We start from the raw sequence: 21,128 nt of genomic DNA, 5'->3' as shown, positions 1-21,128 counted from the left end.
CAAAAGGCCATATTACAGCCTTTATAGGACTGTGAACGTAGTTAAGAGTGTTCTAAAGCAACGGCGCCAATGAAAACGACTTGGGACGTTGTAGCGCATTGAGACTGGAACGACTAGTACAATGGTAACCTGCGCAGGCAGCTGAAACCGCGTGATTTACGTCTACGGCCTTTATTGGACTGTAAAAGGCCATATTACGGCCTTTATAGGACTGTGCACGTAGTTAGAAGTGTTGTAAGGCCATGGCAATTCACAAAGTTGCTCTATTTCAATAACATTGTTATTGTTGTTATCTATTTCGTTTAAAACGTTTTATTTGCCTCCTTTAATGAAATTAAAGACTACGGGGAAAATATTACATATTTTACGATAATAAGAAAAATACAAAAATTCTTTTTAAAGAGTTAGCGGATAATTCAATAGGTGAATTTTTGTCAAATTTCATTATCTTCCTGCCGAAAATGCATGCAAACCAGTATCCTCAATCGGGAAAAACCAAGGTATACTCCGCAGATATATTAGATTTTTAAACCCCCTCCCGCGGTTTCACCAGCGTTTACAGCAAGTCGGTATCCTTTTTCACAATCTCATGCACTATCTCAAACTTGCCGTGCGCATTCCTGCAAGGAAATCTGTGGAACCGAACGGAGGTGGGATGGGGTGGGGTTTCTGAAAATCAAGGTCAATTTATTTTCAATTTATTTTTTTTATTTTTGTGCATAGAAGAGCCCGGGTGCGACCGCGCTCATCGAGGAAGATTGAATAGTTTTTAAAAGATTGAATGGTGTTTGAAGGATTGAATAATTTTTAAAATGATTAAATGTTTTTAAAGCATTGTATAATTTTTAAAGCATTAAAAGGTTTGAAAAGATTGAATAGTTTTATAGATTAAACAAAAAAAATATTATTGAACATTGGTACAAAGGGGCAAAAGTAGATCCTGCAAAAAATAAGTTGTTTCCCATCAAATGAATAACTATCTTCCACTTGATTTCAGAAGCACGTGGTATTTATGATAAATTGTGGGTGGGACTTTACGCAAGCAACCGCGGCGCTTATAGAAACCTTTTTTTGTTATTTTTATGGTACTTTCCTGCTTTGTGTTAGATATTTAACTTTTGAGCCTCTTACCAAGACAATATATTGGAGTAAGTTCTTAATGTTAAATGCGGGTTGCAGAAGTAGTCAGAAAGCTGTCTAAACGGCGCACCGTCCTAAGTAAACTCATCAGAGTTTTTTTGTGATCAGTTAGACTTATATAGGTATAAGGTGCTTAACAGTACAGCAACCTTTTGTCGATCTACCAGTCAAGAATTCTGCCGATAAATTGCTTGATTTCCCCTGTTTCAGCGTCATTTTTGTCCTAGAATTGGGGGCGTGAACGTACTGTCTTATAATATGACATTCTCTTCAAAAAACTTGAGAAAGAAGTCCCTTGCGGTATATTTTTCCTCTAAGGGAACTACCAAATTTGAATCCTGCATTAATAGAAATCAGCTGGACCTTGTCATTTTCTGTATCGCTCTGCTGCCGGTCCTAAAACAACAGTGTGGTTCGTTTAATATTCAATCGTGTTTCGTTCTACTCATTTGCTATTAAAGATCATATGAAATGCTGGCGCAGTGCAAAGAGTCATTCTCTTAAAGTGAATGATTTTTCTTGAACGTTAATTTGCTAGATTTCTGGGACCGCAGGTAAGGAAGTAAGCCAGAAAAGGGTAATTTAAAGGTATTTTTTAATGAGAAACAAAAATTGGATGGAAGTTAACTTCAAAACAAACGGAAAGAAAAAAGTTTTGCTAAAAAAAATTTGGTCCCAGAAATCTCGTGTAAAACGAACAAAATAGTAAAGGTGAAAAATGTTCCGATTTGAGTTTTTTGGGACTTCGCTTAGATTTGTTTTTTTGAAGTCGCGGAACCATAAAACTATCAAAAACAACAACTTTTTTTCTGGGACCGGCAGTGGTCCCAGAAAACTTTTCGGTCCCAGAAAAGCAGCTTGTAAGTGAGAAACGGTCCCAGTAATCTACCAAATGTACAAACATACATACATACATACACACATACATACATACATACATACACACATACATACATACATCGATTTAAATCATACCGGTGTGAGTGTTATGGGCCAATTTTTATTAAACGTATGTAAATTTATATTATACATAATGTTTTTATTACCATCATATTAGAAATACTTTTTTTTGTCAAACATATTTCTCTGTCCCATAAGTTGTGTGTGTCCCATAAGTTGTGTGTGTCCCATAAGTTGTGTGTGTCCCATAAGTTGTGTGTGTCCCATAAGTTGTGTGTGTCCCATAAGTTGTGTGTATATTTCTTTAGACGTCGGCCACGTCGACACTTGCGTAAGTAGAATTTTCCAATGGGAAAATTCTGTGTATTTAAAACTAGTTATTGGTCTAAAAGCATTGCATAATTTTATTATAAGCTGTGATTTCAGAAATACTTAGGCTAATTTTCGTAGTGTTTTCTAAAACTACAGAAGAAGTTGAATAGTATGCCAAAAACTTATAGATTTGGTTTCAGAGATAGGAAAAGGCGGATCCTAGTGCAATCATGTCAAATAAGCGGGCATATCCGTTAAATCAACGTAAAAAAGGCCCATACCACCCCTTAGCGATTAATATTCCGTACCATTCCACGTCAAATTATAGATCATCCACGTTAAATCAACGATAGAAGAGTCCATAAAATCCGTTAGCACTTTACCACTTTACGTCAATTTATAGATCATCCCCGTTAAATCAACGATATTCGTCCAAAACCCCCAACCCCCGCCGTGTCCCCCGGGTCCCTCCCCACCCTCCCTGCCGTGTCTCCAAATTATAGTGATATGTGTCTATCTTTACCAGAAACAGGTAAAGATGATTTCTATGGTTTAGCGCCACATAATGTCATAACTGAAGAATCGATTTTGATTATTCTTTTGAGATTGTTTGAGACCATTTGATCTGACAAAGGCATCACCCTTCCAACCATAATCCTTCAATTCATCACAAAGTCTTGCGGGCAACCATGTCTTATATTTATTTCCTATTCTATCTTGAACCTCCGCATACATAGATTTTTCAGAAAGAGCACCAGGTCTTGATATTTCCATCTCTTTCACATATTTAACAAGGTAAATATCGTTTTTAGGCAGCTCTCTCCACTTTATGATTGGAGTAACTTGTTCTATGTTATGTTCAAATTCTTCAACTGTTGGAAAAGCCATTGTGTTTATATTCGCGATTATATCTCTTTATACCACTTTATAGATTCTATCGGAAAGCATACCATATACCAAATGCTGCTGTCAAAGATAAAATAAGAGCGATCTTCTCATCTTCATGTGTACTACCACCGGTAGCGCTAGTATCACTAACACCGGTAGTACCCGTATTGTGTTTATCTGTAGTATCCACGTGGTGTACGGTAATGTGTTTATCAGGATGATCAGGATGGATATCAGGATGATCGGGTGTTACCGGCTTCTTTTTTAGTTATCTTATGTGATTCAGTAACATTAACCTTTCGATTAATACCAATGGTAAGATCCTCACCAGATATCAAAATCTTGTTGTTGTAACCCACCACACCGGTCTTAATTCTGAGATTCATGTCACTGGGTATCATATAAATACCTCGCCCGACGGAATAATCAACCTTACTTGAAGCGTAGTTTAGAGTATCCTGATAACGTTTAAAAAAAAGTACTGACCTCTGTATTTAATGGGGTTGGAATCAACATCATACTCGCCACAGATTTTTAGAAATTCCTCATTTGAATAAGGATTATCATATTGATTAAAACTATCCTCAAAGGGTAGAGGTGTCTGTAGGCGCTTAATGATTCGTCTAATGTGATAATACACATGAAAACGATATATTGACCTGACCATAGATCTACCATCCTTCAGGTGTTCCGAACTTACCCCACAGGCACTTGAAGCGCACCAAGTGGCGAAATTTAGCTGGGTTTGCCATAATCTAAAAGGTTGCTCATTCCAAATTCTCATACGTTGCGCGTTCTGACTAAGTTCATAATTGGTAAAAATATTAGGAAAGGAAGCGGGGAAAGAACCACTTTCGGACACAATAATAGCCTGTTTATACAGATCCCTTGCGCTCAATATTTGAAGATCCAGACCTCCATTTGGTTTATATGTCGCATTCGGGTTATATCTGAAAATGTCATCCATTCTTTGATTTAAATATATTCACAATCTCTAATATAATAATGTATATCACAATAAAGGACGTAAATAGCGAGAAGAAAATCTATTTGTATCAACCGATAGACAACTCACATGGTACAAAGGAGGTTGCGATCGTGGAGACGTTTTCGGATAATGTCACATATGTAGCTACAGCTCCAATAGATATACCCTTGGCTGATGGAGTTACCACGGTTAGGTTACCACAGGGTCAGCAATACACGGGGAGGGAGTTGAATTCAATCGTGAGAGGTGATGTAAAATCAACACCACTAGCTAGAAACTCTAAGTTGGGTAAAATATTCAATCTAGAGGGTATAACGGAACTACATTTTAATCTTAATGAATTGGATAATTCATTAAATCTTAAAGATGGTGAATATAGCAACAACCTGATGACATATCATATATCCGAGTATGGTGGTGATTTTACATATATTGAACCGAAAAATCCGCAATATAAGAAACTAAAGAAAGGCTTACTTCAATCACTCACCTTGAGAGTTATATGGGGTGGTATGAAGACAACGGTTACCCTACACATAAGAGATACGGCGGACAGATGATACCGTAGCATTAACCGAATTAAAGTAAAATAAAATAAAAGTAATATGGAATAGCATGGAATACGGGAAAAAGTTAAACCCAGAGCGTTCACTTAGAATCGCACATGGCGTAAAAGGAACGCACCAAAAAGTAATTGTCACTCACAACCCAAGTGAGATTGATCAGAACCAGTTACTCCTGATTAGGTTCCCTAATTTAGGTAACGATGATGTCATTGTTCCTGGTACTTCGAAAATAAGTTTCGACATTGATCTCGAGTCAAAAGCTGACACGAAGAGAACATTGGTCTCTAACATAGGGAGGGCAATTGTTAAAAAGCTAGCTATCAAGTTCGAGGGTACCGAGATTCTAAGCATTGATGACTTTGATCTTTTCGGGTGCTACAGAGATTTATGGCTGACAAAGCATGAGAAGGGAAACTCCATCAGACAGGGTATCATATTCGATGATGGGTGCACGGAAAATTGCATGAAACTGAGAGTTGGAGCCGCGGATAAAGATACATCGGAGGTCGCGGACAAAGCAATCTATGATGCATACAAAAACAAGTTCACCATACCTCTGGATTTTGAAATGTTGGATAGCACTATCCCATATTATCAAGCTGGATTAGGGAATAGGCTGTGTTATGAGATAACATTAAACAATTACGACAGGGTCGTATTATCAACACCGACAAAACCTTCCGGTTCAGCCTCGGCACCGGCGCCGGATGCTAAATACAAAATCTCCAACATATCTTTGGAATATGAGATTGTGACACAACCGACACTTGCCAGATTCATTTCAAATGAATACGAAAACATGGCCGTACTTTACGACAGATTCTTGAGACATAGACAAATTAGGGTGGATAAGTCAGACACAACGTGGAATTGGTCATTCAATACACCATGCAAGTCCCTGAAGGGTATATTGGTTCTGTTTGAGGAAGAGAAAGCTTACAAACGAGATACAGGTAGGCTCTACAATCCTAAGATCAAAAAGGTATCCGCCATAGTTGAGGGTAAGCCTAACCAACTTTTCGCTCAGGGAATGCAACCGTTTGAGCATTATGGTGAAATTTGCAAGTATTTTGCGGAGGGCAAGCAAAGGGATGGCAATGCCGGTGAAATACAAAAACATTTGCAATTACATGATGTGAAAGTCTCCGACTACCTAACCACGAAATATGCTCTATGACTGGATTTCAGAACCATAGATGAAAACTCACTGCACGGGACCGGCCGACGGATTGAAAATGCGAGCGAGGGCATCACACTGCAAGTTGAAAAGACGGCCGAGGCAGCGGGATCCTTAAACGCTTACATATATCTAATCATGGATGCTCAATTAAATATTCAAAACGGTGAAATTATGGATGTACTATATTAAGATGGACTACATGAAAGATCCCCACACGGCACTATTCGTCGGTCCAACCGGCTGCGGAACATCCAAACGCGTAGTAACGCTACTAGAGAGTGAATACTTTGATCACTTCGATTTCATTGTGATTATATGTCCAACATTAAGATGGAACAAGACATATATGTGTCGAAAATGGTTCTGGAGGGATAGATATGTGATTCTAATTGAGCCCATGGGCTTGTTGTATGAATGGATCCAAAAGATGACGGATTTATTCGCATGATATAAAACATTATTCCTGATCGACGATATCATCGCGGATGAGAAACTGGACAAAAAGAGGCAACCACTGCTGGAGCTGGCCATCAGCGGTCGACATCGAAACCACACCATGTGGCTACTCACACAATCATACACCGCGATACCGAAGAACTTACGAAGGCAGGCAAAAATGTTATATGTGTGGTATCCGAAGGACAGACATGATCTCGCAACTATCCACGAGGAGAATGATGTTATTGAATCATCGGAGATCCAGAAGGTTAAGGAAAGGCTAAAAGATGGTAAATATACACATTTAGTCATGAGGATGGAACATCCAAGAACCCACGTGATTTGCTAGATTGGAAGTTTTTTGTTACAAGACCCTTGTAACAAATCTATAGGGAAAATACAGTACTATCCTATAATGATAGAATATATAAATTTCATATTACTGGTGATAGCTGTAGTGCTATTGCTGGTATTGGTTAGTTTCTGTCTTTTTGTATTAAAAAATACCTATCGCTATTGAAAATGGCTGAAACCGCAATTGACAACCTAATTTTTATCGAGGACCAGGATGATGGGAAGAGACAGAAATTGCTCGAGTGCGTGCTGACCGGAAATAGTAAGTTATATCTTGGGAAGATGTATACGGAGGCGGAGATCCAGAAGCTCAAGAATGATGAGGTGGATAAACTTTTCACCATATACGAGGCTAAACTGTCCGGTCAAATGGTAAAGTCTCTAGGGGAGTCAATAATCCACATGTACTCCCTGGGTGCCTGTACAGCCCTGGGTATAAAAAATAAAAAAGCTCTGAGTGATGACCTGGAGAATGATCCATTCCTAAACTCGGCACTCCAAAGGTTCACATGTGATCTATATTATAAGTTCGGATCACTACTATCACCAATCAGTGTAGGTTTAATAACAGGTAGGCATTATATCGCGGGAAAAAATTTAAACAATATCGATACGGATACTAAAGATGTCGGATACTCCAGTTCAGGTGACAACGAAGAACCCTAAAAAGGTTGAGGCTGGTAAGAGGCTTGCTGAATACAATCGTAAAAATAGGGAAGAATATAAAAGATTGCTTATGGCTCAGACGGAGGCACAGTCGGCACCCCAGACACAAACCCAGCCGGCACCTCAGACACAGTCGGCACCCCAGACACAGTTGGAGGATCCTAAGGATATTGTCATTGAGGATTCTGTGACAGATGGTCCTAAACACGGTGGAGTGAACTACACAATAATGAGTGGTGGTGTGATAGTTATGCTACTAATTGGAGCGTTGGTGGTCTATAAAAATAAGGACAAAAATATTAAGGTGAAGGGTACCCCACCAAGTAACTCAGGTAATAAAAAAACTATGAGAATAAGTAAGCTTGAAATGGAATAAAGGGATAATATCGCGATACTATAATCTTGAAGTATATATAAGACATGGATAAGAAAAGTATAGTCAACGATATTTATAAAGCATCGGTCGTATGCGTTTTCGCCGTAGGCTATTCAATGCTCGGGAAAAAGGTATTAAAAATGACACCACCCTCAATTCAGAAGTTTGACCTGGAAGATACCGGAAAGCTTGTAGCCATAGTCGCCGCAAGTGAGATGTCAAGAGAATATCTAGTTAAGCAAAAAATTATACCTGAAACTATAAATATATAATGTTGCGAATACTGGAATGGTTGGTCTGGGTTTTATATCGACGTAAGAAAGTTGAGAGTATTTTACCCAAGGTGGAATACACGGAGGTGGATACGGATATCATAGACTCTGAAGCTATCGTATTAAAATAACGCCACTAAAATATACTGTAGTAGTATATGAAACATGGCTTCAATTGAAATGATGTTGGGAGGTGCCTTCGCGAACGCTTTGGCTTTCACCGGATCAAGCTACCTCTTTTCAAGTTTATCCAAGGATAGGATAGATAAGGAACGGAAGCGGCATGATCTAGCTATAGAACAGCTGCAGAAGGCTCAGGTTATATGGCAACGTAAAAGACAAGAGAGGGTGGACTTTATCAATAAGCAGCTCAGACTTGAGAAGAAGGCTGAGGGTAAATTCACAGAGCTGGATGATGCCATGCGCGAATATAGAAAAGTGTTTGGAGGATCAACTCTCACGGATATGCCACGCGAACCTGTATTGAGCGACTTTTATACACCCAGCAATGACCAACATGAACGGGAATTGGCATTTATCGCACTAAGCATGATTGGTGTCGGGGGCGCCGTGTGGTATTTTGAAAAATAGTACGATACCGCAGGTATTATGTTACATGTGTCATGTAACATATATTCCAGATTCCACTAACGCTTTGTAACCATGTAGGTGTATATCAGACCTCCGATTCCAACTATCAAAGCCCACAGGTTTTGACTCAACCAACCGACGGCTTCCTTTGCTCTATTTAGGATCCACGATACGATGGATCCAATTATACCCGGTAGTGATGCGGCTGCGGCACTGGCTAATCTACCCAGGAGAGATCCTAGTGCGCTCAGCTTGTTCTTTATCCATTCCCTCGCACCACCTTCTGTTTTTTCATGATTTTTTGTATTACTGGTGGATGACCCCCACCCCCTGGTGTCAAAGCTTCTACTAGAAGGCCGATAACCATACCAAATGCCGTTAGTACACTGACGATGGTGATACCCTGCTCACGGAATAGAGTTCGTATCTTTTCACCCAATGTTGTATCTTTGCTAAGTACCTTGGCGATTATCTCCTTGATGCTTTTTATTTGACTGTTAAGTTTACCCTTGAGGATATTGATACCATCCTGGTTAGCCTCCAACAAATCGTTTAGCTTTTCCAACCTCTTGGCCACCTGCTCCCTCTGTTCATCCGTGTACGACGGACCTTCCAACTCCTTCAACTTCATTTGTTCCTTCTCGATGTTGTGTTCGAGCTGAACCTTTTTTGCAACTTCATCCTGAAGACTCCCCCGAATTTTTTGTACGGAACTATCCAATCCACGAATATCACCCGCGGGATATTCGGCTCTCAGTGTACCATCATCGACCAGCTAGACCAGGTCCTCCGCACTGTTTACCACATCTCCAGACATAGTTTCTAATTCTATATCGGTCGCATTCTCTATTTTATCCGGTGACGGTAGTCTCTCTTCTATTTTGTTTAGCCTAGCGGCCTGTCGGGGAGTAATACTACCTTTCGGTATATCAAACCCCAAACTGCGCAGCCTTTTCTTGCCCAATAGATCTGCAATGGTACCGGTAGACCTTAGAGATCCACCATGTGTCAGCGGTCTGTCATCACCCTTGTAGTATAATTCACCGCCACGAATCTCAAACAGATCGGTATGTATCACGCCCGGGTTCTCGTTTGGATATTTAGTTAATAGCACCTCATAGAGTGATTTAACCCGCTCACTAGTAACTCTAGCGCGTTGAGAGGAGCCTCCACCGAATGATGTCTCCTTTTCATCAGGTGTGTGTATCTGTACCCGTGTGCGTTCCTTCGGTACCAGGGGCGTGGTTTCATCGGCACCCTCGTCGGTTTGACCATGGTCCCCAAACGGATCAATATCAATGTCCGCCATTATTTTATTTAGAGGATAGTTTTTTCTTAAGATAATAGAAATGGCCGAGCATTCTAGTCCTAGAGAAATGTTTAAAACAGATATATCCAATTCCCAACTTGAGGAGCTGCTTAAATTACGAGATAAGTTCTATGACAGGATAGACAAATACGGCGTATCTCTGATCATATTGGCGCTTATGGAGGGTATATCCGAAACCGTGGCTGTTACCAGCTCGATAGCGACCGCAGCGACCATTATTAGAAATTCGCTAGGGCTCGGTGGGTCACCCACCCGTGGAAATTACATTCGGAATTCGGGTATGTGTCTATTAAGCTCTGCTTCCTGTGCGGTTACCACCGAATATGTTAAGATATATCGGGAGAAACTTAACAAAGTCAGAGCCTCATATCGCGTTGTACAAAATGCCATCGATGTGTTCGATAAAACGCTACCAAACAGCCTGTACATCTGTAGAGCCGATTTTGAAAGTTTGTGTGATACATATCACAGAACTCTCGAGGATCTGGATAAACTAGATATATGTTATTTAGAGTAAAGTTTTTTTTCTTTGTAGTAACCAATGGCAGAGATTTATCCGAAGCTACCCACCGCTCCTGAGTATTCGAGTGAGCGGTACAAGTTTAACACAAATACCGTGAACTCTCAACTTGAGGAGTTGATAAAATTAAAAAACAAATTCAACACAAAGTATGAGAAATACAACAAGGCATTACACCGATTAGTGCTTTTAAATGCCGGCGCGGGCACCCTAACCATTGCCTCTGGTATTGGTTCAATAGTAACGGGCGCTACCCTTATTGGAATCCCCGTTTCTGTCGGATTGGGTGGTGTGGCCCTATCTGGCTCTATTTCCACCGGCATTATCGCGGCTTTGATTAAAAAATATCAGAGCAAACTTGACAAAGTCATGAAATTATATGATGTTGCGACATCTGCTATCGCTGTGTTTGAAAACTCCTTCTCACGGGCGCTGAATAATGATGACATTAGTCACATTGAATTTCAAACCCTGTGTGGTATATACTACGAAGCTCTGGACAAGATGACGAAAACCGACAGAAAGATGGAGAGCGAAACGCGCAACCAGTTTGAAAAAAGTCTAATGGCCGAGGTTCAAAGCCTCAGAAAGACAGTAAATCAGGAACAAAGTTAGTGATGTGTGCATGTACGCCGCTCGCATATTTCGTGTGCTATTTGAAAAATTAATATTTGAAAGTAAGGCGGTTTGTGACATTATGTGGCACGATCGTCCCCCAAGACTGAGCCATAGCGGCCCTATCTGCCGACCGCCCCACGCGATCTCCGGCACAATCATCTTTACCAGAAACAGGTAAAGATACTGTTTGTCATTGTCATGACTTCGTCCCCCCTTTTTCACCAACCTTGCACATAATCAGGAGGTAATTCTGTATCTTCAGGTATTAACATCAATTCCTCTTTTACAAAAGCCCGTCTGGGTCCGTCTTGAACATAGTACATTACACGGTTACCAGGTTGCGCTATTACCTCACGCAATCTATATGTGTTTTTCGACCATATTCTATCGGTTGCCCGTCTCCGCCCATCATCATGCTCTTCACCAGGTTGTAGTAGATATCTATACAGGCCATCTTTAGGTAATTCTACTTCAGGTGGATAATTCTCTTGATTAACCAAAGGCACCTCTTTCATTATAATAGCATCTTTTGGTTTCATACCAATCATCTGCGTCTTTGTATCGTTTAGCCTATCAATCAGTTTATACAGATGCTTAACCCATGTAGATGATACCTTTTCCGAATCATTCAGTTCTTGAGCATCTTGTATTTTGAATAAATTTTCCGCAAGTATCTTGTTCAACGCCTCAACAAAAGCTGTGTGCGTATGCTTATATTTTGTAGTCGCCCTTTTAATTTCAACCTTATGCTTCTCCAACAGCTTTGTCACATCTGCTTTGAATTCTAAACCGTTATCACATTGGAAAGTTTTCGGATAAGTTAATGGTCCTGCCTTGTAGATGTCCTCAATCATAGCGGCAACCTCTTTGGCTTTCTTACTCCTCAAAGGTCGGGCTACTTTGTATCTGGAAGCAGCATCGATTCCCGACAAAATGTACTTATATTTATTACCATACAGTATGTCACCGGACATGTACAATAAATCGAATTGATGTAAATCATTAGGGGTGGTAACTTCATAATGTGGTCTTTCAACATGTTTTGGAGCGGGTAAATATACTTGCCAAAATGCTTGTTTTGATAGCCACTTCTTAATCTCCTTTGGCTTGAAACCGAATCCTCTTAAATTCTGAACAGCCTTTTGTCCTTTCCATAAATTTTGAGGTTGATAGTAAGTCTCTTGAAGTTTAGAGTTTGACATGTTTTATTTATGCACACCTTTATTTATCTCCTTTTTGTTATGATGTGGTACGATAAAAGTGCTTAAAGTTTTTATATTTATATTTATATTATTATTAATATTAATATGTCAGACATGAATACCACACCAGATTACAAATTGATGAAACTGAGAGAGTTGAGAGAGGTTGCTAAAGCCCGTGGAATTAAGTATATTGCGGGGATGAAAAAATCCAAATTGGTTGAGGTGATTGAGAAGAATGATCTCGACCCATCCTACACCATCGATCTGGATACTAAGAAGGAACGGTACGGATACTGTTCAAGGTGGAGGTCGAACAACAGGGAGGCATATCTAAAATCTCAAAAACGTTATAACGACAAGAGATCCAAGTGATTGGACATTTTTTGTTACTCATACGGGTAACAAATGTGGACCCTCGAGGTGCTGGTGGGTGGGTACCCATGGTGTATCGATGTATGTATCACAAAGCGTGTTTTTACTACAATTTAGCATGGTGGTTGCCCCACAAACGAGGACACTCATGACACTCCGACAAGATTTATAAAAAAAGGGTTAAAGATTTTGTAATCGTATATCATACACAAGCATGACTTCGAGAAATACGGTTGTTGAATTATTGACACCCACTACAGTGTCAGCACCGGTTAGACCGGGACCCGCCAGACCAGTACCAGCGCCGAGACCCTCGAGACCTGCCAGACCAATACCGATGCCTAGACCAGTACCAGACCCGGGATACAAATCTCTAGAGGCGTTTCTAGGATCTGGTGGATCTATACCCGTACCAGCACCGAGACCGGCACCGAGACCCTTGAGATCCGGTACGGACATGGATATGTTTGAGCAGGAAGAAATGGCTAAAACTAGACCCCAGGTGAAAAGCAAGTTGATTGAATGGAGAGACTGGTTGATAAATCATGTACCTAAGGCTATTAGGGATAAAACAACAAAAGCTTTCAAAACCATGAAGGATAAGATCATGGGTTTGTATAAAAAGGACAGTGGAGAGGAAGAGGTGAAAGAGGAGGAAGAGGTGAAAGAGGAAAATCCATATACACCTATTGAGGAAGCGTTTGACCGTTCATACAAACGTTTCAAGATAAACTCGGATGGTGGGAAGAATGTCAAGTTTTTTCTAAAAAAGGTCGAGCATGTCGTCAAGAGGTTGATGAGTGACGTGCTCGGGCAGAAGAAGTCGCTGAAGACTCAGTCGACCCTGTGGGTGAAATGGGTAAAGGAGGACGCCAGCTCGACCGATGCCCCGTGTGTACATGTCGATAAAGCTTTCAATAGCTATATGGAGATACTGCACGCCCACGATGACATTTCTGATGTTTTCGATCGGATGTGTAATAAAATAATTGAGCAGATTGAGAACCCTGCTCTACCCGCCAGCGGATTCACAATCGAAAGGATCCTACATATGCATGTAGACTTTCACAAACTAAAATTAACTAGAGGTAGATCTTACTTGCCGCTACCCAAGAATTTCAGTGGTAAGTTCTCCGTGATCAATCCCAAAAATGAAGATGATGAATGCTTCAAATGGGCCGTTTTAGCTGCCTTATATCATGATAAGATTGATAATCATCCTGAACGAATATCAAACCTTAAGAAGTTTGAAGACAAGTGCAATTGGGATGGTCTATCTTTCCCAATGGCACTAAACAAGATAGATTTGTTTGAGAGAAGGAACCCTGATATCGCTGTGCATGTTTTGACAAAAGATGACATAGAGGGTGTCTATATGTGTCGAAAGTCGAAGCATCTTGACCGGGATGAGACGGTTGTTTTGTTTTTACTGTGTGAAGGGGATAAGAGGCATTATATCGCTGTTAAGAACCTGAGCGGTGTCCTGAGCAAGGCCAACTCAAAGCATGAACATAAAGAGCATTATTGCTTGAATTGTCTCTCCGGTTTTCCAAGCGAACAGAAAAGGGATGAGCACTTTGAGTATTGCAAGGATAATGATGCTGCTAAGGTTCAACTCCCTAAAGAGGGTAGCACCTTAACCTTCACTGATGGTAAGTTTCAGCTCAAGGTTCCATTCATCATTTATGCCGATTTCGAAGCTTTTACACAAGAATTGCCCGAGGATGAGAGAAAAGGCGGATCATCAACCGAGAAAGTTGGTAAACATGTCCCAACCGGATTCTGTTGTTATAGTAAATATGCTCATGGTGAAGTTCCCAACCCTCTTAATCTTTACCGTGATGAGGACTGTGTTCCTCGCTTTGTGGATCATGTGGTTTCCGAGGCTGAAAGGTTATATAACATGTTTCCTCAGAAGGAAATGGATCCACTGACGGATGAGGAGCGTGACGGTTTCAATAGATCCGAGGTTTGCCACATTTGTATGAAGGAATTTGATGGTGATGATGACATCAAGGTTAGGGATCACTGTCATTTCACTGGTAAGTTTCGCGGATCCGCCCATCAGGAATGTAATCTGCGTTACAAGGTTCCTAATTATATTCCGGTTGTATTCCACAATCTGAGCGGATATGATGCGCATTTATTCATTAAGGAGCTTGCAAGGAAGTACGGAGAGGATGGTATGGGTGTAATCGCAGAGAATAAGGAGAAATATATCTCTTTCTCGACCGATGTTAAGGTTGGTGAATATATTAACAAAAATGGTGAAACTAAGGACAAAAAGATAAAGCTAAGATTCATAGATTCGTTTAGATTTATGTCAAGCGGCTTGAACAATCTTAGTGCGAATCTCGCGGGTGTTAACAACATGAGATGTGATGAGTGTAACTCTGGCTGCTCGTTTGAATATATTGATGAAAACTATATTGCTCACGGAAAATGTGGTGAATGTGATGTCGGTTGCAATAAAAATCTTGATAAGCAGAGTTTACTTGAAAAGTTCCGTAATATGCACACGGGAAACGATAAGCAGTTCAGGTTGCTGTTGAGAAAAGGTGTATACCCATATGAGTATGTTAACTCATTCGATAGGTTTAATAAAACTGAGCTCCCGTCAAAGGATGACTTTTATAGCGAGCTTAACATGAGTCACATCAGTGATGCTGACTATGAGCATGCTCAGAAGGTTTGGAAAGCCTTTGATATTAAGGATCTAGGTGAATATCATGACATCTATCTCAATACAGATGTTCTATTGCTCGCCGGTGTGTTTGAGACATTCAGAGAGACGTGTTTGAGATACTACAAACTAGATCCAGCGCATTTTTACACAACTCCTGGATTAACTTGGCAAGCATGTCTGAAAAAGACCGGGGTTAGTCTAGATCTATTGTCTGATATTGAGATGGTCACGTTCATTGAAAGCGGTATTAGGGGTGGATTGTGTCAGGCTGTCCAACGCTACGCCAAGGCCAACAATCCATATATGGGCGATATGTATAATACTTCGGAAGATACAACCTATCTGCAGTATCTTGATGCTAACAATCTGTATGGATGGGCCATGATACAGAAGATGCCCACCGGAGGGTTTGAGTGGGTTAATGACGTTAGTAAATTGCCCGAACCCGTACCGGCACCCTCGAGATCCGGTACTAGCCAACACGACATGGATTTGTTTGAAGAGCAAGAAATGATTAAAACCAGACCTATTGTGAAAAGCAAGTTGATTGAATGGAGAGACTGGTTGATAAATCATGTACCTAAGGCTATTAAGGATAAAACAACAAAAGCTTTCAAAACCATGAAGGATAAGATCATGGGTTTTTATAAAAAGGACAGTGGAGAGGAAGAGGTGAAAGAGGAGGAAGAGGTGAAAGAGGAAAATCCATATACTCCTAGAAAAGTTGTTCACGATCCTGTAACCAACACTTTTAATCGTGTGGTAAACTCTCCTAGGACGGGGAAGATAATGGTTTCCGATTTCACATCCGAACTTATTTCAAAATTAGCCGATGAAGATGGTGATAGGGGGTACTTCCTTGAGGTTGATGTTAGTTACCCACGGGAACTTAATGATTCTCATAACGACCTTCCTTTCATGCCCGAGAGGAAGGTTATCAATGGGGTCGAGAAGCTGACACCATGTCTTTCGGACAAGACAAACTACATCATCCATATCCGTGCGCTTGATCAGGCGTTGAAGCATGGTCTTGTTCTTGATAAGGTTCATAGAGTCTTGAGATTTAATCAGAGTGCGTGGTTGAAGTCGTACATAGATTTTAACACTGATTTGCGTACTAAATCAACTAATGACTTTGAGAAGGACTTTTTCAAGCTTATGAACAATTCGTTCTTTGGTAAGACAATGGAGAATCAGCGTAAACACAAGGATATACGCTTGGCTACGAAGAAGGAACAGTATGAGAAGCTGGTGATGAAACCAAACTTCAAGGGTAGCACATGGTTCTCGGAAGCACTGATGGGTATAGAGATGTCCAAGATCAAGATCAAAATGAATAAGCCGATATACATGGGACTGGCAATTCTCGACATGTCCAAGATGATTATGTACGAGTTTCACTATGATTACATGAAACCGAAATATGGTGATGACGTGAAGCTGTGTTACATGGATACTGATTCATTCGTATACCACATCAAAACCAACGACTTTTACAGAGATATCGCCGATAATGTGTCTGCGAGATTTGACACATCGGGGTATGATAAGGAAGATGGTAGACCTCTACCATTAGGTTTGAATAAAAAGATCATTGGGCTGATGAAGGACGAGTTAGGTGGTAAGGTGATGGCTGAGTTTGTAGCCCTAAGAGCTAAGACCTATGCATACAAACAACTATGTGGTAAGGAGGATAAGAGGTGTAAGGGGGTGAAGAAATGTGTGGTAAGGGAGACCATAGGTTTCGCTGATTATAAGAGATGCCTGTTTGAGGGTGAGAACATTTACAGAACCCAAATGACATTTCGATCTATTAAGCACGATGTTCACACAATAAAAACAAATAAACTGGCGCTCAATGCCGATGATGATAAACGCATAATTTTGGAAGATGGTATTACCACACTGGCAAGAGGACATTATAGACACATATCACTATAATTTGGAGACACGGCAGGGGAGGGTGGGGAGGGACCCATGGGACGGGGAGGGGGTGGGAGGGGGTTTTGGACAGATATCGTTGATTTGACGTGGATGATCCATAATTTAACGTAAAGTGGTAAAGTGCTCATGGATTTTATGGACTCTTTTATCGTTGATTTAACGTGGATGATCTATAATTTGACGTGGAATGGTACGGAATATTAATCGCTAAGGGGTGGTATGGGCCTTTTTACGTTGATTTAACGGATATGCACGCTTATTTGACATGATTGTCCTAGGATCGGCCTTTTCCTATCTTTGTTTCGCCTAATGTATCGGTGCTGTTAACGGTACGTACATGAAAATCAAAAAGGCCAACATATTATGCCAGCAGAAAGGGTAATTTTACATCAAACTAGTCTGTTGCCCGTGGAAAAATCCACGGGTTCGCCCGTCCTTTTTTACCGCATTGCGTGCGTCTCGCTACTTGAGCAGCTAAGCTACCATTTTACGTGACAGACAGACAGACGTATACGGGTATAATAATGTAGATTGTAAATTCTACCTTAAATGAATTGTTTAGAGATGGAACTATCCAAAAATGCGAAAGAACCATTGTCGAAGGGGAGTCTGCAGTACCAGTTTTCATGTTAGGAGACCCAGCATATCCTTTACTACTATTTTTAATGATGGAATTTTCGAAAGGGGGAAGAACTCTAGCGAACGTTTTTTTTTGGTCAACGTTTATCCTCAGCAAGAATAGCTGTCGAGTGCGCATTTGGGCGATTAAAAGCTCGGTTTGGCTGTTTAAGGAGAGAAATGGACATAAATCTTAAGGACTTTCTGTTGTAATTCATTCCTGTTTTTTTCTACTACATAACTTTTGTGAAATTAGACAAGAGGTAGTTAATCCAAATGATGTGCTAGTTGCTCAAAACTACGATGCTGAATTTTAGCCTTTATCAAATCAATGATAACAATGGCGGGTGGTTAAAAAATCAGAATTATCTTTGTTAAATATTTTGAAAAAGTAACAACAAAAATACAACTTGTAAGGTAATATGTTATAATGTCACTGAAAGTTGAAATAGGTGCGTTCGTTGATTTTTGCTTTTCTCTTGGAAGGGTCACCATATACTGCGGAACTGACTGATGATGGCAGCTGGGGGGGGGGGGGGGGGTTAAAAGAGGGTCGATATTGTTGGGGGACTCTCCCACTGATTTATTTTTCTTCAGGTACTCAAACATGTATTTTGTGACAAGAGTATCAAAGTTTTCCGCACCGCCTTTTGATACAAGCAACCCAAGGTTTGTTTTAAAACAGAAGTCAATAAAAATTATCTGCTGACTCAGCAATTTAAAAAATTAAACAAAGTTTAAACGGCTAATAAAAGGTTACTGATACCTTCACATGAAGAAGTTATTATTACGTGTGGATTTTGCAAGCAATTTATTTTAAGGTATTCATTAAAGTCCCATACTAAAAGAGGAAGAACGAGTCATAACATTGCTGAAATCATTGAAGAATCAAAATAAAATTTCCCGAAGTTTGTACAATAAGCTGAAGCCTATTGGCAGTCAACCACCAGTTCCAGTACGACCCAGTCCTATCAATGCCAGGCTCTGCCTATTTTAATATTGCAAACCAAGTAGCTGAATGGCTTTCTGTAGTAGATGAATGCAAAACAAACTATTCTACGAAAAGCATTGCGGATAGTTTAAAGACCATAAAGAGGGTGAACAGCTTATTAGTTTTGACGTAACATCTCTGTATACAAATGTACCTGTATATGAAGCCATCGAAGAGTGCACAGTTATTATACTCTAGTTGATAAAATAACTTTCACAAAATTGCTCAAGATTTGTAGCTGTAACGTTATTATGTTAACAAACGATGGTTACTACCGCTAAGTTGATGGTTTAGCGATGGGAGCCCCTCCTCGCGCAAACGGCTGGATGCACAAATTTGATAAGATCGTAAAAGGTGATGCTAGTCTATTTGCAAGATATATGAATGATTATTTGAGAAATATAAAGATGAACCAGATTGAAAACGTGTTACAGAATATCAACAATCTTCATCCATCATTAAAATTTACGGTTGGAAATGAAAGAAACGTTGAATTGCCGTTCTTAGATATGTTAATTACCGTAAACAAAATGGATTGCTTGAGTCAACTTGGTATAGCAAAAAGACGGACACAGGTTTATTAATGAACTTCCATGCCTGGTGACAGGAATGGTACATCGGATAATTAGAGCTTGTAGTACATGGTCATATATAAACGAAAGTTTAGAGAAAGCTAAAAAGATATTACATGGTTAAGAAAGTTGAAAACTGTTCTTCCTTCCCTGAAACAACCAGTTGATAAGGCCTTTAAAAGTGGTGTGGTCTATGAAATTTGTTGCGATGTAATTCGCGCTATGTCAGTGGCATCTTATCACCCTCATAAAGGAGCATTCAAGAGTTTCCAGTCCGGTGGGCTTACATTTTAATAGCTGCGAATGTATACTATCAATGGAAAAGTTAAAATTTTATCGACCTTGAAGTCTCAACGGCACTTATTGATTTTGGAAGCTCTTTTTATAAATGACATTAAACCATCGTTAAATACAAAAGACGAGTTTAAAAGTCACACTCTTTTGATAAAATTTTAATATCATTTTAATATTTTTTAGTATAGTGAACGTATGTTGTAGATACTTTTGTTTTAATCTGTATTAACTATTATTTTAGATTTTACCTGATGACAACTATAAAAGTCGAAATATATCGTTATTGATAAAAATTGTTGGTCACTTTACCAAAAAATATTCATTAAAGCTCTCACACATTTTTCTATCAAGAGAGCTTCTAACAATTTTAGCAGATCTTTTGTAAGTTTGGTGCTTGATGGAACGAACACGTTGAACACCTATGATTCGTGCGTTTTGCGTTCCGTTGAGGGTAGCTCTGGAGACTTATCTTTTGTGTGTTCAACATTTTGATTACCTCTTTTGCCACACCAGCGTTTAATTAAGACATTTTATTGTTTCACGCACGTGCCGATTCATTTCTTCTCTAGCGTATAATTAAAGGGAGTTAAAAAAACATTTCATGAATAGTAAATGTTTTAATCAATTTTATGTTATTATATATAACTTAATGTCTACGTTGATTATTGCCAACTTACGCTTTTAGTCTCTGGAATAGCTCACAAGACTATCAGGTCTTTATTAGACTGCAAAAGGCCATATTACAGCATTTATAGGACTGCGAACGTAGTTAAGAGTGTTCTAAGGCAACGGCGCTAATGATAACGACTCGGGACGTTGTAGCGCATTGAGACTGGAACGACTAGTACAATGGTAACCTGCGCAGGCAGCTGAAACCGCGTGACTTACGTCTGCGGCCATTATTGGACTGCAAAAGGCCATATTACGGCCTTTATAAGACTGTGCACGTACTTAAGAGTTTTGTAAGGCCACAGCGCCAAGGAAAACCTCTTGGAACGTTGTAGTGCATTGAGACTGTAAGGAATAGTCCAATGGTAACCTGCGCAGGCAGGTGAAAACACGTGATTTAATTGTGAAGCCTTTATTAGACTGCAAAAGGCCATATTACAGCCATTATAGGACTGTGCACGTAGTTAAGAGTGTTGTAAGGCCATGGCGCTAAGGAAAATCTCTTGGAACGTTGTAGTGCATTGAGACTGGATGGAATAGTACAATGGTAACCTGCGCAGGCAGATGGAAACACGTGATCTACGTGTGAGGCCTTTACTAGACTGCAAAAGGCCTGTGCACGTAGTTAAGAGTGTTCT

The 21,128-nt window shown here is 40.0% G+C and overlaps 1 protein-coding gene across 1 annotated transcript in view; it reads left to right on the top strand.

Annotated features, from left to right (window-relative positions):
* The window catches only part of LOC130628665 (uncharacterized), a 117,582-nt gene that overhangs the window by 23,156 nt on the left and 73,298 nt on the right, over positions 1-21,128 (top strand). The window contains exon 2 of the mRNA XM_057441650.1: positions 16,979-17,143. Coding sequence (XP_057297633.1) covers positions 16,979-17,143 — 165 coding nt within the window. The remainder of the gene's footprint in view (positions 1-16,978; positions 17,144-21,128) is intronic.

Source organism: Hydractinia symbiolongicarpus, chromosome 15 (assembly GCF_029227915.1).
Source record: "Hydractinia symbiolongicarpus strain clone_291-10 chromosome 15, HSymV2.1, whole genome shotgun sequence".
In the NCBI taxonomy this organism is placed as follows: Eukaryota; Metazoa; Cnidaria; class Hydrozoa; order Anthoathecata; family Hydractiniidae; genus Hydractinia; species Hydractinia symbiolongicarpus.
This window is presented reverse-complemented; position numbering and strand designations above follow the sequence as displayed.